The sequence below is a fragment of the Triturus cristatus genome, chromosome 4_2 (assembly GCF_964204655.1).
Source record: "Triturus cristatus chromosome 4_2, aTriCri1.1, whole genome shotgun sequence".
NCBI classification, from domain to species: domain Eukaryota; kingdom Metazoa; phylum Chordata; class Amphibia; order Caudata; family Salamandridae; genus Triturus; species Triturus cristatus.
This window is the reverse complement of record NC_140586.1, coordinates 505,649,120-505,665,235: the sequence shown is the minus strand read 5'-3', so window position 1 is coordinate 505,665,235 and position 16,116 is coordinate 505,649,120. Positions and strand designations below refer to the sequence as shown.

At 39.8% G+C, this 16,116-nt stretch overlaps 1 protein-coding gene across 1 annotated transcript in view; it reads right to left on the bottom strand.

The window, feature by feature from the left end:
• The window catches only part of LOC146834624 (vitellogenin-A2-like), a 56,134-nt gene that overhangs the window by 38,840 nt on the left and 1,178 nt on the right, over positions 1-16,116 (bottom strand). Inside the window, exons 4-15 of the mRNA XM_085602097.1 lie at positions 14,492-14,743; positions 12,974-13,135; positions 12,734-12,882; positions 11,625-11,775; positions 9,987-10,144; positions 9,734-9,899; positions 7,716-7,841; positions 5,890-6,108; positions 3,556-3,779; positions 3,341-3,438; positions 960-1,084; positions 565-666 (exon numbers count right to left, since the gene is read on the bottom strand). Of these exons, the coding sequence (XP_085458223.1) occupies positions 565-666; positions 960-1,084; positions 3,341-3,438; positions 3,556-3,779; positions 5,890-6,108; positions 7,716-7,841; positions 9,734-9,899; positions 9,987-10,144; positions 11,625-11,775; positions 12,734-12,882; positions 12,974-13,135; positions 14,492-14,743 (1,932 nt within the window). The remainder of the gene's footprint in view (positions 1-564; positions 667-959; positions 1,085-3,340; positions 3,439-3,555; positions 3,780-5,889; positions 6,109-7,715; positions 7,842-9,733; positions 9,900-9,986; positions 10,145-11,624; positions 11,776-12,733; positions 12,883-12,973; positions 13,136-14,491; positions 14,744-16,116) is intronic.

The following is a 16,116-nucleotide window of genomic DNA, read 5'->3' as shown; positions in this document are numbered from 1 at the left end:
GGTCTCACTAATGTAACTTGTCAGAAAATGAGTAAATGGTACATAAAAAAGGAGATGCATATCTATGAAAGATTGATTTAATATACATTGTTAGGATCAATTTTAGTTTTATTGGAAATTGTTAAATGAAATTGTAGTGTTTTTTAACAGAAGGCGAAAGAGGTTCGCGTTTTTGTAAAATCTTCTGATTTCTGGCATATGCAGCAAATCCTGACAGCATTAACACGTCCGCAGCCAGCAATAACCCGCCTGGGGTACATGTCCATCTGACTGAAATCAGTGGGCTTTATATTGCCGCTCACCTCTAAATCAGAACCAACATTAATTGGGCAATTTTAGCAAAAGAAACTGTGAAAGCATTACTCTTGTGAGATTCAATAACTACCTGAAATTGTTAATGTTATAATTAGTGCACATAGTGTGAACTTGTGAGAAGCATTTGCTGGGAGTCTGTTCTATGTTTGAAACGCATTTACCGACTCAAGTAGACATGGATGTGTCATGGTATTTATGGAAATCTTGCCATTAAATATTAAATGTAACAAATGTGAATGAATGCCTTACCGTTTTTACAATCTGCTGGATTTTCTTGCGCATTGGATATTCAGCAAATGGAATATTCTGTTTCCTGAGAGTTTGTTCCAGACCTTCTGCTCGGACAGCAATCTAGTAACAAATAATCAATTGTTAGTTTCTGTATGAAGGGAGTTATGTATCAATTAGGAACATGTTGAGCCCTGATTTGGTATATTAAGAATGCAATAATTATTCCCTTAAAGCGACATGCACAGAGGAGGAGGCATGCGCTTGTAATTTTGAGTTTAAAAAGTAATGCCTTTAGTTTACAAGGTTCCTCCTATCTCCTGATACTCTGATACACACTTTTAACTATATCTGCCTTTGCTTCAGTTAAAACGATAATCCATCCATTCTTTATTTACTGGTCTAGAAGTTTTTACCTCTAGAATATCAGCCTCTGCACCAGTTATGTACCCTCGGGTTTTGGCAAGCAGGAACACCGGGAACATTGTGTTAGCGCTGTTCATGAACAAGACATCTGCAGTTGCTCCAGCCATAAGTGCATCTATAGTGAAAGAATAAATACATGTTCTTTTAAAAAAATGACATAGATGGTTCATCTTCCTGCTGCTTTATTGTCACAATCCGATACGGTCATGACATCTCAAGATGCTGTCCAAGATACCACGTTTCCAGGACACTTGCACTTAATAATAACACTTCACGCCATCAGGGTACAATGCATTGAACTTACATTATACAAAGAATTCAGATAAAATGCTGTCAGAATATATATGATCAGAAAGACCATATGTCACTTCTATATACCACCTAAAGATGCTGATCATCAATGTTGATGTAGAGGAATGTGTTATTGGCCAACTGAGGCACACATCACTGAGTGGTGTCTCAATTTGATCCAGTGGCATTCAAGGATTTCCACCTTAGCACTGTGTGCAAGTAGGTGAACCCCTTAACCCCTTGTGCGCTCATGACGGAACCACGCCGTCATAAGCCACGGGCGGCGTGTGCTCATGACGGCGTGGTTCCGTCATGCTGCGGCCGTTGGCGGCCGCTCCTCCCACGCGGCACTAATTCCCCGCCTGTGCGGGCGAATTAGACAGTGGGCGGAGTCGTGACGGAACCACGCCGTCATGAGCACAGCTCACCCGTGACTTATGACGGCGTGGTTCCGTCATGAGCATGGCGGCGCCGCGCTCACCCCTCACCCCCCCCAGCGCTGCGGCGGAATTCGCGCCGCAGTGAAGGGGTTAATGATTGACTGTCACTGTCTAGGAATTGTTTATCCTACCAATTTTTGTTTGAATGGATCCCCTGTTGGCTGAAGACGGCTGAAATGCCAGAAACCGGTCCTAGGAAGCTTGTTTCCGGTCCAGGGAAGACATGGCTTGGCAGTTCGGGCTAGACTGTTCCCATGAGGCACAGGGTCAGACTGATTTGCATATGGCCATGTCTGAACTGGGGTGGCAGAGTGGGCTAAAGAACGGTGATGGATTAAACCCTGATCAGTTGACTGGGGGTGAGTGCTTGCAATGTTCAACACTCCGTCCATCATTTCCTTTGGTTTTGCTTTGTTCGCCATAAGTTGGCAGGGTATGCTCAGACGTGAGTCCCTTGCTCACTTTGCCACTGGATTCAAACAAGCCTGGCTGAAGACGGCTGAAATGCAAGAAACCGGTCCTAGGAAACTTGTTTCCGGTCCAGGGAAGACATGGCTTGGCAGTTCGGGCTGGACTGTTCCCATGAGGCACAGGGTCAGACTGATTTGCATATGGCCATGTCTGAACTGGGGTGGCAGAGTGGGCTAAAGAACGGTGATGGATGAAACCCAGATCAGTTGACTGGGGGTGAGTGCTTGCAATGTTTAACACTCCGTCCATCATTTCCTTTGGTTTTGCTTTGTTCGCCATAAGTTGGCAGGGTATGCTCAGACGTGAGTCCCTTGCTCACTTTGCCACTGGATTCAAGCAAGCCTGGCTGAAGATGGCTGAAATGCCAGAAACCGGTCCTAGGAAGCTTGTTTCCGGTCCAGGGAAGACATGGCTTGGCAGTTCGGGCTCGACTGTTCCCATGAGGCACAGGGTCAGACTGATTTGCATATGGCCATGTCTGAACTGGGGTGGCAGAGTGGGCTAAAGAATGGTGATGGATTAAACCCAGATCAATTGACTGGGGGTGAGTGCTTGCAATGTTCAACACTCCGTCCATCATTCCCTTTGGTTTGCCTCCTTTCTGTCACCATCAAATATCAAGGAGTCCCCAAACACTACTTTGAATGTCTGTTCTAAAGCAAGGAGTTTACATACTTTCAATTTGGGTTACTCCAGATTCTCATGTCAGAGATCCTTGTAGTACTCCTGGCATCAACAGGAAACTGTCTACAGCCTGTCCATGTGTAAGGTAGGTATTTAACAGAAAATGTGTATTTTGTTCAACTGTGTTTGTGTCAGAGCATTGATAATTGTACTAAAGGCAATCATGACAGTGAATGAAGGTTTGAAGTTTTCTATAATATGCAAAATATCATCTGTCTGTAAAAATGTGGAGGTCTTTTGACGTTTGGAGTAAGAATACTTATAAAATCAGGATTTAATTACATTGTTCTTATATGAACACTTGAACACTATTACTTGACTGTAGACATAGCTCTGTAGCACTCCACCGGTCAGCTATATATATTTTTGTATTAAGCATTTGTATGAGCTATGTCAAATCTGGTATAGTTTGGGTAAGTTGAAGACAGACCCTCAAAAGAAATCAAAAAGTGCTCAAGTATTTCCTGTGCATGTTATGTACTTACATTGGAATGAACCGAAGTGTAAAGCTTTGCTGTAACGATAGCTCATTCTGTCGAGCATGGGGTTCAACATCTTTACAGCAACACTGGAAGCAGCAGCCCTAAAAGAAATGATGTTAACTCTCATCAGTGAGGTCTTGTTAAATATGAGCTGGCATATATGATCACATTTTATTATATGCTTTTATCCATAACTTAACTTCTACTTTGATGCTTACACTTGATGGAGTGATGGGACATTGTTTCTGGACAAAGCCTTCATCTGTGAATAGACAAAACTTGCGAGTTGCAGGTTCACTTTGCTCTCCTTTGATGCAATGTTGGCTATGGTTGTTACTAATGCGAGACCAGGCTTGGTTTCAAATAGAACCACGGAGGCCATCATCCGGACTTCGGTACGAACCCGGTGGTCCATGAAGATCTGTAGAAGAATTTCCTGAACCTACAGAGAGAAACATAATATATGTATTTAAATAGCTAGTGTAAAAACACATCACCAGTATCGATTGATGCACATTTACCTTTGTGAAAAATGGATGTATTAGCATTGATATATAGCTTGATACCCAAAAGACACTGTGGGGTATGTAGTTACTAAAGAGGCACATTCCTGCCTAGTTATTTCTCCCTCTGTCTAAGATGATATCAGGATGGCTGACATGCAACAATCAAAAATTGTCCAACCTTTAAAAACCATCTATCTTTAGCGCACCTACAACAACAGAATCACCAGATGCTCAACTACTATTCAACAGATTTAGATGACATTTTCAATGTACTCCATAAGAAGCACAAAATTGTGATTCGAAATTCTATTTCTAGATCTGTTTATGTGCCTGAACTTGTAAATCTCTAGCTATGAGAAGCAGTGTGTTACCTTGAAATAATTTATGTTACCGTAAAAGACAGTTTGTTCCCTCTAATTTCATATTTTGGTCTTTCTTACAAATCTTATTTTTAGTAAAGGAGATCTTTGTGTAAAAAGGTCATAAAGCCTATATGTGAAACTGTCAGGTATTTGAAAGACTATTTTCACATACAAAAGTGTAAGTTAATACAAGATAAGGATGAGGATTTTCTTACATTCAGAGACTCCATACATGTAGGATTAGGAAAACAAGAGCCTGTGAGAAAATGTATGTAAATCAGAAAGTTCAGTTGGGAATTACCATGTTTTCCCTGACACATAATCATGTTTCTGCCCCCATCGATATTTGCATATGCATCAGAGGCGTTTTTCCTATACTATGTTTGCAATTATTGATGAAATATTGAAGTAAGGGAAACATTGGGAATTCTGGTGTTACTTTACTAGACGTCTGTTCTTATTTAATTATTTAATTACAGATTTTTAATGAAAGAGTGTTAATCACTACTGAAGAAAAGAGTAAAAATGTATAAGAAAGAAACACAAAAATGTCATTTAGAATTAATTACTTCTTGTGTGTCTCTACATTGGTGAAAAGCCTATTACAAAATAAGCTGCTGTCTGTCAATTTTTGTCAGAGATGAATCACACTCTATTGTATTATATTGGATCTCCAGTGAATTACACGTAGGAGCCATCTGATTCTGACAAGAGACGTCTGTAGTCCTTAGGTTTTGTTTGTGATATTTTATATCAGAAAACATCACTAAAGTAAAAATTTCCCGCTTCTTGGAGTCTTCCAGAAACCCTGACTGAGAGAATGACAGTATTTGTAAACACCCATCCAGTGGACTATCTGAGTATATTAAATGACATCAAGAATAAATAAATGTATACTTCAACTCATACTATGTTTAACATATGTGATCTATTTTCTTTTTGTTGTGTTGCTTTAAAAGAAGGCATACCTAATGTAAAATTACTACCAACGTGCCTGAACAATAAACATATTTTTCAGTAGAATCGTTATACTCATACTGATATGTATGGTGTGCACATAGAATGCTAGAATGCCACTACATTGGAACTACACAAACCTTCCATGGAAAGGTAAATTGAATGTTCTTGCTTGGGGAATACAGTAGATCAGAGAATGTTTCGTTGGCTAATTAGCAATGGTTTATGTTAAATCTGAGATATATTCATGCCACTCTGTAAGTGGGATATTTACTGACACCAGAATGTGATATAGGAAAATTTTACGAAAACGTCCAGAGATGAAATTAGGGCACACAAGCACGTATGAAGGCACACACTCTCAGATGCCCTATCTAGTATGATTCTATTTGAACAACATTTGGTAACACATCTTTGAAAGACAGCGCCACTTGTGCATGAAGTGTAGCCAAGATATGAAGTATAGTTGGCCCTTTAATGACCCACCAGACCACAATCAGTGCACATAGCCACAAATAACTACATTAATCATTGTATTTTGTGTAAAGATGAAGCTTCTGAGCTGTTCTAGGTTTTTTATGGTGCTAGTACGTAGGCAAACCAACCCAGTGAAAGGGATATTCAATCAAACATTGTGCTTAGGGTAAATTTGTCAATTATTCTTTTGAAGCTGGTATGCATCTTTGTATGATGGTTGCTTTGATGAATCTTGCTCCTTCTCTCTTACCCTTCTCGGATCCTCCTTTGCAATGTTTCTCAAAGCCATCACTGCATCAGTCTGGATCCTAACAGGGAGCTGATAAGCACTGGAGGCGAATCCTGGCAGGAACTTCTGGATCCGCTTGATACTGGCTGGCTGTCCTGCATTTCCAAGAGCCTTCAGAGCCAGCGCCATGTCCTCTTCATGGGCATTGTTGGACGCCTCAGCTGCCAAGTCATGGAGGGGCTGCAAAAGAAACACATCTAATGCTCATTATTTTGCCTCTCTTTCAATGTCATGCTCTCTTGCCAAATCTTCATTTGTACATTCATTTATATATTAATTCCATAAAGAATGATAGAAGGATATATGTCAATAACATAGCTGTTTTCCACCCAGACATGATGTTTTAGACAATGAAAGTGAAGCTTGCGATATCAATGATGTAACTTCTCAATCCGATGTGAAAAAAACATTCTACTGACATGTATTTATTCATCCACCATTTTATATCATGTAAGCTCCCCCATGAAAATCACCCAATATATTCCATAAATGAGCAATGCAGAGGAAGTAGAGTCATTCTCACAATAGTCTTCAAGAGCACTAAACAGAAGGAGTTACTATTAGCTAATTAAATTGTGCTCAATTTGCCAACCTCTGAAAAATGGAAAGCTGATTTGGCCTTTTTGGTCCTTTTAAGATTTGTACTAAGATCACCAGATAGCTCACAGAAGTCAGAGGTGAGCATTTACCTCACTGAGTTGCCAAACTGCATCCTTTAAACTAGTGGTTAACAACCTTTTGACTTCTGTGGGCCAACACCTAATCATTACTGGAATCCGGGGACCCCCAATGAGTCATTATTGGAAACCAGTGACTCCAGCCTAACCAGTTGAGATGATTTGAACCGCAAAACAATACACAAAACATACAGAAACAGGCCCTTATCAAACACATTTGATGCACTTGCTCTGCTCTCATGAATCAATGTGAAGATACTAACTTAATTTGTAGCCTTCAATATCAACTTCCTTCATTTTTTGTCATGTTTACACTTTGTTTCAATATTTATATACACTTAAATAATGTATTTAATATTTAATTTTCTAAGCAGTTGTAGAACCCGCCCCAGAGGAGTCCATAGACCACAGGTTAAGCTAAGAACCAGTGCTTTAAACTATGTGATAGATTAAAATACCCAGCATGTTGCCACCTTCTCTAAAGACCTCCTAGTCTTACATTCTACCCCTTCCCAGAATCCAAATGAAAGATGGTTTCCACTTCTGTAGTTTTCACTCCACTAGTGCCATAGCAGTGAATAACTGGGTTTCAAATTGTGCGTTCAATATAAGGGCTCTCCACAAAAGCCACCAACAACACCTACACCTGCATGTAGGGAACCTAAGTTAATACTGCTCTACATAAACTACACTTATCCATTAAAGATTTTGATCTTTACCACAAATTAAAAGGAAAAAAGTAATCTGTCATAAAGACACCCATGTTCCTCATGAGCCATGGTCTACTGGATATGCTGCATGCAGGCAGGAGAATTATTTCCACCTGGTACATTTATTTGAGGGTGTGCAAATAGAGTTAGGAACTGTTTTAGTATTGGTGCTTATTAGGAGATGAGGACATAACATGCTTATTTCTGGATTTGATTCAGCACTTTCTACACGTGCCTACCAGGTGGTACGAATGGACACAAAATGGTCACAGATGCTGTTTTTGTATGTTAATGCATATACATTAGCATATAGGTTGAATGAGGGACACTAATGCTGTAAATAAAATAAATATGTTTCATGGAAAATCATTTTCCTGGTCAATACTGAAAAGTTACTCACGGATAGAGCTTCCTCAGGACAGGAAGAGTGTGCACCACAGTACTTGTTCACCATGGACCCGTATGCCAGGATCGCTGCCTTGTAGACAACAGGGGATTTCTGATGTTGCGCCACTTTCATTAAATCCTGCAGGGTTAGGGACAGAGGTAAACCATTGGCATGTAGATCATGTTTATTTTATACACCACTCATGTTATGGATATTTTCATATTTTTGCAATTATGTAAAATATAGTTCAAAATAAGAGATGGCAAACACAGTACAAAAACTAACATCATCTAATTATATTATATAGGGCTGCACTCTAGAGAACAACCTTTTAACAACTGATTTTCCAAGATGGGACTTGGTTAACATGAGATTTTGTACTCCTCGTGGAACCTCATACACTGGTAGAATAGAGGCTAGGCAGCTAAGAATATATTGGTGAATTGGTGAGCCCAATTAATTATAGGTGTGTAATAGCAACGACAAGGTGGTTTTAAAAGCCATTGGTGGCGTGGAGTTATGGACAGAGCAGTTCTAATACAGTTAAAATTAGAATTTCAATTGTTGCCAATAGTATGAAATGCAGAAAATTTGGAAAAAATACCTATGCCGAATTCTTCTTAAAAGTCCTGTTTAGGAAATGAAAATTATAATTTGCATCCTAAGTGAGACATTTTTTACAAACTGCCTCTAGCAGCAAACTGATGGATGGGATGCTAGAATTCATTTTAGCACTGAAGATCACTTGGGTCTGCATTCCAGTCATTGTTGTTTATCCAACATCTAGCAGAGATCAGTCAAATGAAAATCCATCATTAGCCTGTTCCAGTGGGAACAGTGCAGCCCAAACTGCCAGGCAGGCCATCAAGGAGAGAAGCAACCCCGCACCAGCTGATGTGGCATAGTGTCGGAAAAATGGTTTGGGTTGCTTGTGTTCTCATTCAGATGGGATGTGGCCTGGAAATTCAAGCTGGACGATTCCTTCTGAAGCAGGACCAAAGCTGACTTGCATAAGGCTGGTCTCGGTCTGAAGTGACATTGAAGGTAAAACATGGAGACTGGAATACAACTCTAGTGCTTATCAGTGGCTAAGGCGTTTTGCAAGCATTCCACACATCACATTTATGGTTTCCTGTGCTCATTGTGCCACAGGATTGAAGCAATTCATTATTGAGAAGGTGTAAAAAGGGCAATCAATTGTGTTCCCATTTAGACCAGGCATTAGATTAGGTTGGTATTTATTGTTCCTACTGGAACAGGACCAAGGCTGATTTGTACATCTGAAGTGTCATAGTGGGATTAAAATCTTGAACTGGACTGCAGCCTGAGTGATTGGTAGTTGCTGAAACTTTTTCCAAGGACTCCAACCGTTATCTTTGGTTTTTTTCAGTGTTACAAATTGGGCACTAAAATAGTTCATCTTCAGACTGGGATTAAGTGATTACAAAGATAAATCAGATTTTTAACACTCCATTTCAAATGGCCCCACAGTTTATCCTGCTGGTATGCCTTGTCCCAAACCACAAATCATTCTCCTCTTGACCAAGAAATCAAAAGAGCCAGGCTCTCCTCACAGACAATCAAAGTTTAGCAGTCCATTGGGGAAGGGTAGTCACATGAACCACAGATGGGTGGGTAAATTAACTTACCCTTGTGATAGAAAATATAGCTTTAGTTGTGGGTGACTCAGGAAGTAAATTTGAAATCAACTGTGGGTGAGTACCCCTAGATAATCATGTGTCCTGACTATTGTTCCAGTGTTTATGGAGTAAATAGGATCCAAGTCAATGGTACTGATTACAATAATGTTGTAGTTTGCTTTGTACTTCAGCAGAGGTATCCTTACTGTAACACTGATTTGATGGTATTGCATATATGTTGACCCAGGCCCCAGTTCGGGGAGCCATTAAGTGAGGGCGTTTGGGTGTTTTATCACCCATTTACCTTAAGTGATACAACATTGTCCTCCTCATATGATTTATGCAGAATATGTCCTTGTAATGAAATTACAAACATCTGAGCTGACTCACTTGAGCGACTTGTAAGGTCTGGTGATCTGCTTTAGTGAACTGGACAGCTAGGGTTACAGCCTGGGCTGCCTCCCTGGGGCTCAGCTCCTCATTGTGGATCTTCTGCTTGATAACCTTCAGTGCATCAATGGTTCCCACTGCTGGGATGGCATTCAGCAGCCAGCGTCTGCATATAACATACAAATCCCAAGAGTTAAACAGAAGCAATCCCAGTATTATAAGTCATTGCTGTGACATTATGATAAATAATCACCTGTACTGAGGTCTTTCTGCAAACTGCTTCCATATGGCTTGGATATTTTCATAGTTTGCAGCACGAAGAATCTGGGCAAGCTGTAAGAATTTGGCCGGAGCATCGGCATGTAACTGTTGTTGATTATTTTGCACTAAATGCTGCAGCGTTTCTGCAACCTGTACCAAAAAGGAAAATCAATGGAATTAATTTAAAAAAAGAAAATATTCAGGAAAAAGAGAATGAAACATAATGGACAATATCTCCCAAAAAGCAAGATTCAAATTGCTAAAGGTAGTTGTTACTGTCTGTAGGGGCATTGGTCCATGTTGCATTAGTTGATGGGTAAGTTCCTAGAATTGTCCAGAGAGGGATGCTCTAGAGGTGCAGCGTGCATCAGTGTGACAAACAACAGATGACATTTATCATTAAAAAAAACAGAGGCAAAAACAGAAGGCATAAAACCTTCAGTGTAATAACAGAATCATTGTATGGCTCCTATTGCATAACTTTTATACCAGTACTAACTACACTTTGTTACATCTTGAGGGCTGGTTGGTGATAGCGAAATCTTTAAAAAAAAGTAATAAATGAGAGATTTTTTTCCCAAGTATATCCGTGAATTGTTTGCCAAATGTAAGCACAGCCTGTGCCATAGAACCTCTGTAAATAGTGAGACCACAAATTAGACCACAAAAGGAACAACTCTTTGCTTGACTGACTGCTAATGGAGCCTGTGTTGGGTCCTATTGATCGATCGCTTTCAATACATCATTGGTTAAGATCTTTGTGTGTGGAGTGACCGACTGAGGATTAGATATAGGGGTTGATCCCCACTTTTGCTACATCATAAAGGAATTCCAGACTGCTGTTACAGGACTCTCTGAGAGCCTGTCAGCCTGAGAGCCTAAGGAACTGGCTCTAGCACAGTTTTGGGAGGGTAGGATGTGGGAGGGTAGTAGGGTTTGGCTCAAGGTGGCCCGGGATTTTTTTTACATTTGACCATTTGGGACAGGAGGGAGAGGAGATGATATGCATGGCTCCCCCATTACTTCTGTACTTCTGCAAATTAGTCGAAAGCAGGAGCACATGAGTTTGGGGGCCATACATAACATAAGATGGGTATATCGTGAATAGCAGGATGACACTCAGAACCCCCCCGGTTAAAAACCTCCCAGGTATTCGATGTTATACACTATAATTCTATGTGTATATTCACAAATGGCCCCTCTAAAATGTTAGTATCAAGTGTGAAAAAACAGATCTCTTTGGTAACTAGGCACAAATCAGAGATGTATGACTCTTTTGTATTTTCCACTGTGCATGTATGGGGAGATGGACTGAATGTGCAAGGAAAACGGCTCACTGAAATAAGATCTCGCTCCTGAACATATATTGGTTTGTATGTGTCGAAGGTTTCAATTCCAGTGTGCCTGACACTCCATTCATGATTTGAAGGCTGTACGAGTAATATTGACAGTTATTTACAGTGCTTTAAAATAAAAATTAATAATGAATGTATCCTTTAATTGACTTGTTCAATAAAATCTATTTTTGTGTGTTTCTTTATGGCTGAGTACTGTGTTGAAATCCAGAGTAAGTGTTTATTTGTGAAGATGTGAGGTTTACATGCACACTGATGCATATAGATGTACATACATGTGTCTCGGGACTCCTTGTCTTTACTAATTGAATTGGCATCTGTAAAACTTCAGAAGCAAACTGGTATTGAAGACCCCCACGGTTCTGCAGTTCAGTCTGAGGAGAGTTAACTCGATTGCTTTTAGTTTCCACAAAAGTGAGCACTTGCCTGAAAGAAAGATAAACAGAAAATGTATGTATTCCCAATTTGCGTTGTCAAGGCCTAGAGCTTGAATAAGGAGGTCACGTAGGGAGAAGTTCTACAGTGCCACCTATTAGTTTGCCAAATTGCAGATGACCTAAGACATGGCCATTTTCAAGTCTTTAGGAAAATGCTTCAATAGTCAAAATGCTATTTTCCTTCGAGTGCTGAATGCTTTGGATGGTTCACTATGAAAGTTAGATAGTCAAACCACATTCTCACCTCATTATGCCTTGGATCATTTTAGAATTGTTTGCTGATTATCTGAATTATACACTATTGTATAACCAGTCTACGTGGTAGCATTTAGGAACCAAGCTAATTCCATTGCTCTTGATGTGTGTGTTGGCAAGCCGCAAATGACGTTGCACAATAATTAGAGTATTGCAAGTCCTCACAGCTCCTAAAAGCTACTGCCTTATTATGATCATGTCTTAGGTACAAGTTAAGATATGAAAGCATCTATAAATATATGTTGTTTCAATATTCAAAACAGAAGGCAATAAAGATGGCAGTGTCAGTTATCCTTTCACTTATAAGCAGAAAAAGAAGCCTTTTCCACATTTGTTTTATTATGCAGACAAAACTGCTTCTAAGAGAAGGACAGTGAGTAGCTGACTCTCAAATGGGAAAGACTTAAACTGCAAACTATTCATTGAATACTTTGTATTTAATGTATAAATGTTTCAGTCTTTCTATTACTAGGAACATGTCTTTGCTGGTTAAGTAGCGAGTCACATTATTATGTAAGTTATTTTTAAAATATAGAGCGGCTGTTTAACTGAAAAATAAATTCTCTAAATTAAGTTGAAATTGCTAAATTCATCATTAACACTGCTATGAACATTTGGGCACAGGATATCTACTTTCATGATGGTCGTGTACAGCACACAATGAGACTGATGATTATATGAAAGACACACACCTGGCTTCCATTACAGCTGCACCATACAGTTCATAGAATGGGGAAAACTGATACACCTGCCGCGCAGTTACTTCAGTGATTAGAGCACCACCATCTCTGGGCTTCATCTTATAAGTAAATGTTGCAGCCCTTCTTAGATTCCTTACAACCTGTGGTAAAAAGCACACACAGTTATCATGAAGAGTAAGAGCCTTAGGAGTAAGTATTGATTTAAGTACAGTATATGTGACATAATCAAACCTTCTGACAAGAAGAGCATTTCTCCACATAGGCCATGCCGATGTTCTTCTCCACTTTTTCCTGGCAGTTGTTCAGGTCCATGGATTTCACAACAATGATTCTATCAGTTCTCTTGTCTTCTTGGATAACGTACCTTGTGTGACAGACCCCGGTGACTCCAGACTATGGAAATAAGCAGAGAAAGTGAAAATTGATGGGCTACATTCTGGTTATTGGTTTGTCCTATAGCAACATACTCAGAGATAGTGAGATCTGCCAATAATTACATTTTTCTGCCACAAGTGGTCCATCATGTGATTAAACCTATTGATCCTCAGGCCATGACACAACAAAGAGTGTTCTTATGATTGACCACCAGCTGGATGTTCTTAGATAGATCTCTGTAAGTCATATTACTAAGATATAAGGGAGGACACCATGTCTCTGTCAGACGTGTGAGTGCTCCAAATATGTGTGATTACATGACACCCATTCTCTGAAGTCTGCACTGGTTACCACTGGATGCAAGGTATAAATGAAAAATCAACTGGCAAGAGGTGACCTATGGCCCAAAGGCTAGACTTTGGAACTGAAGAACCAGGTTCAAATCCCAGGGTCAGCTCAACATTATGTGATTCTTGGCAAATTGATCCAAAAATGTGTAATGTCTGGCTCTCATGAAAAGTACGTTTGAGCTATTTTAAAAAAACCTCTAATTTTTACATTGAAAAAGGTTAGCAAAGCCAGCATGACTGTTGCTCAAACTCTGGAGTCTATGTATATCCAGGTCAACCCGAGTCATGCATTTTGGAAATTAGAAACACCTAATAATATGACGCCCAAAACTCAAAAATAGTTTTGCACCTTTTTCTGTGTCTGCAGGATGCCATGTTCCCGCTGGTTTCCTGCTGGAAGTTAATATTCTCGGGTGCATTAATCCTACTGGTTCCATCAAAGAAAGAAAAAAAGACTACGAAACCTGGAACACACTAGGTTAGCTAAAAGAAGTCTGGATTCAAAGCATGTTCTGCCAATGTGGAATAAGAGGGTAACAACACTTTAGGACGGTCTTTGCCGATGTACCAATGAATCCATGACCACACACCACTGAATGTATGAACTCAATTGTATGGAAACAATGTGAAAGAAATCCAGTACATTGCTCAACAGGTGCCTATGGACAATAGTCTGGGTGGAGAGACTGAATGTTATGGGGGCGTGTAAAATTGTACGAAGCTACTGTCTATGATTTTGGAAGGATACAGGATTTATTGAAACTAATTGAATTTACAAGGCCCTCTCTACTTCAAATGGTGATCTACCTCTCAGATCCCACTTCCCTAAGCCGATGGTATTTTTTTTATCTGAGAGGCAGGCAACCTATGGAAAACTTTAAGTTACTATTACAGAATTTTGCAGAGTGCTCCATTATTATGGGCAAGTCATTTAAATATATATGTAAGAAAGTTTTTTCATATGCAGTTACTAAAGGATTGAAATGTTTTGTTTACAATTGTTTTCAAATTATTTGAAACCAACCTCTTGCAAGTCATAGACATTTTGTGTTTTCTTGATGGTGACCTGCAGCATGTTCACGATCCCTCTGTAAATGTTGAGTATAGTTTCAGAAACACCATCAGGGGCGAACATGTTTCCAACACGTCCATTGCTGTACTCAAACTTTACTGGTCTGCTGAGTTGAGCAGCAAGAGCCTGGGTCAGCTTTGAGGAGCGAGTGAAAGGATCCTTGGGCCAGATACCATTGTACTCTTTGATTTCAGGAGATGTGATCTAGAAAATAAAATAGGTATATTTAGGATATGTCTAATGCATTACTATGTATTGTGAAGACAATATAAATGGAAAGTTAGGTGCCTTGTGCAACCTGCAGAAGTTTGATGTTCCACAAATGATAACCATGCACTCGCCTACGTATAACACTGTGATCTTCTATTTGTGATACTAGAGCCATTGATAGGTTTATCCTTAGCACACATGTGTATATCATAACTTTATAAAAAATATTATCCAGAAACATAATTTCTTCAGGATTATACTTTTAAGATCAAATCAAGCTTGTGATTATCCTTTTGTAAACAATGTCTTTCAGGGTATTGTATCCTAGGCCTTGTGTCTCAAATCACAAGTGTAATTCATGTACCTAACTAACAATTAGCGCTACTTTATCATTATAATTTTTGTACAGCACTTCTGCTACAATTCAAATGTTCTATGGAAGTAGAAAGGCCAATATCCTGTCCATCAGCATGCAGAGTTAGGTTTTAAAGTCATTCAAGGCAACAACGCAGACAATATAGAATTATAGCTGGATGGCTGTAAGTAACTAGGATGGTTTTATCCAAGGGCTTCTGAAGGAAATCAAACAAGAAAATAGAGCAAAACCTGAGCAGTTTACTATATCATTCAGAATCAAAGGTGAAACGCGTCCCCTTAATAGTCAATTACTTGGCTACAATGTTATGTTATGCATGCTGCGAATATCTCATCCCCTGTTTAGATCATAGATCAGTGGGTGAGGAGGTATGGAAAAGGTATGCACAACATGGCATTACCTGCCTCATCCCCCTGTCTCCATTTTATATGTACATAATAAATACCTAAATCTGATCCCCTGCCACTCATTCCTAAACTCTTCTGCTATCTTTCCCCACAGCCACGTTTCCGCTCCCAAATATAAACAAATGTAACACTAGTGCCCTGCTATGTATTACCATAACCCTCTTTTGGTTGTCCCTCTCACCTTCACCCAACTACAAGAAATATACTACCTGGTGTTCTGCAACCCCGTTCCACAGCCATTTATGCCTTCCCCACCGTCACTTAAAGCTGAGCTTTGGAGTGGGTACACTGCCAGCAGTGGTTCTGTGATAGACACATTAGCATGGCTTATAACCCCATGCCAGCTGTGGGTTGCTGCAGACCTGTGGCTGAGAGCAAATGTGTTCCCTGGGGAGCAACAGAGCATGACCCATGTTCACCATCTTCCTCAGGTTTGTGGAAATCCAACAGAAGTTGAATAAGGCTCGAGAGGTAGAGGAGCATTATGTGCCCTTCTGCTACTTCAATATATCTCTGGTGACCTGGGTGAGGTGGAGGAACACCAGGAAAACAAGCACTATCACTGGTGACATAGCAGAGCAAAA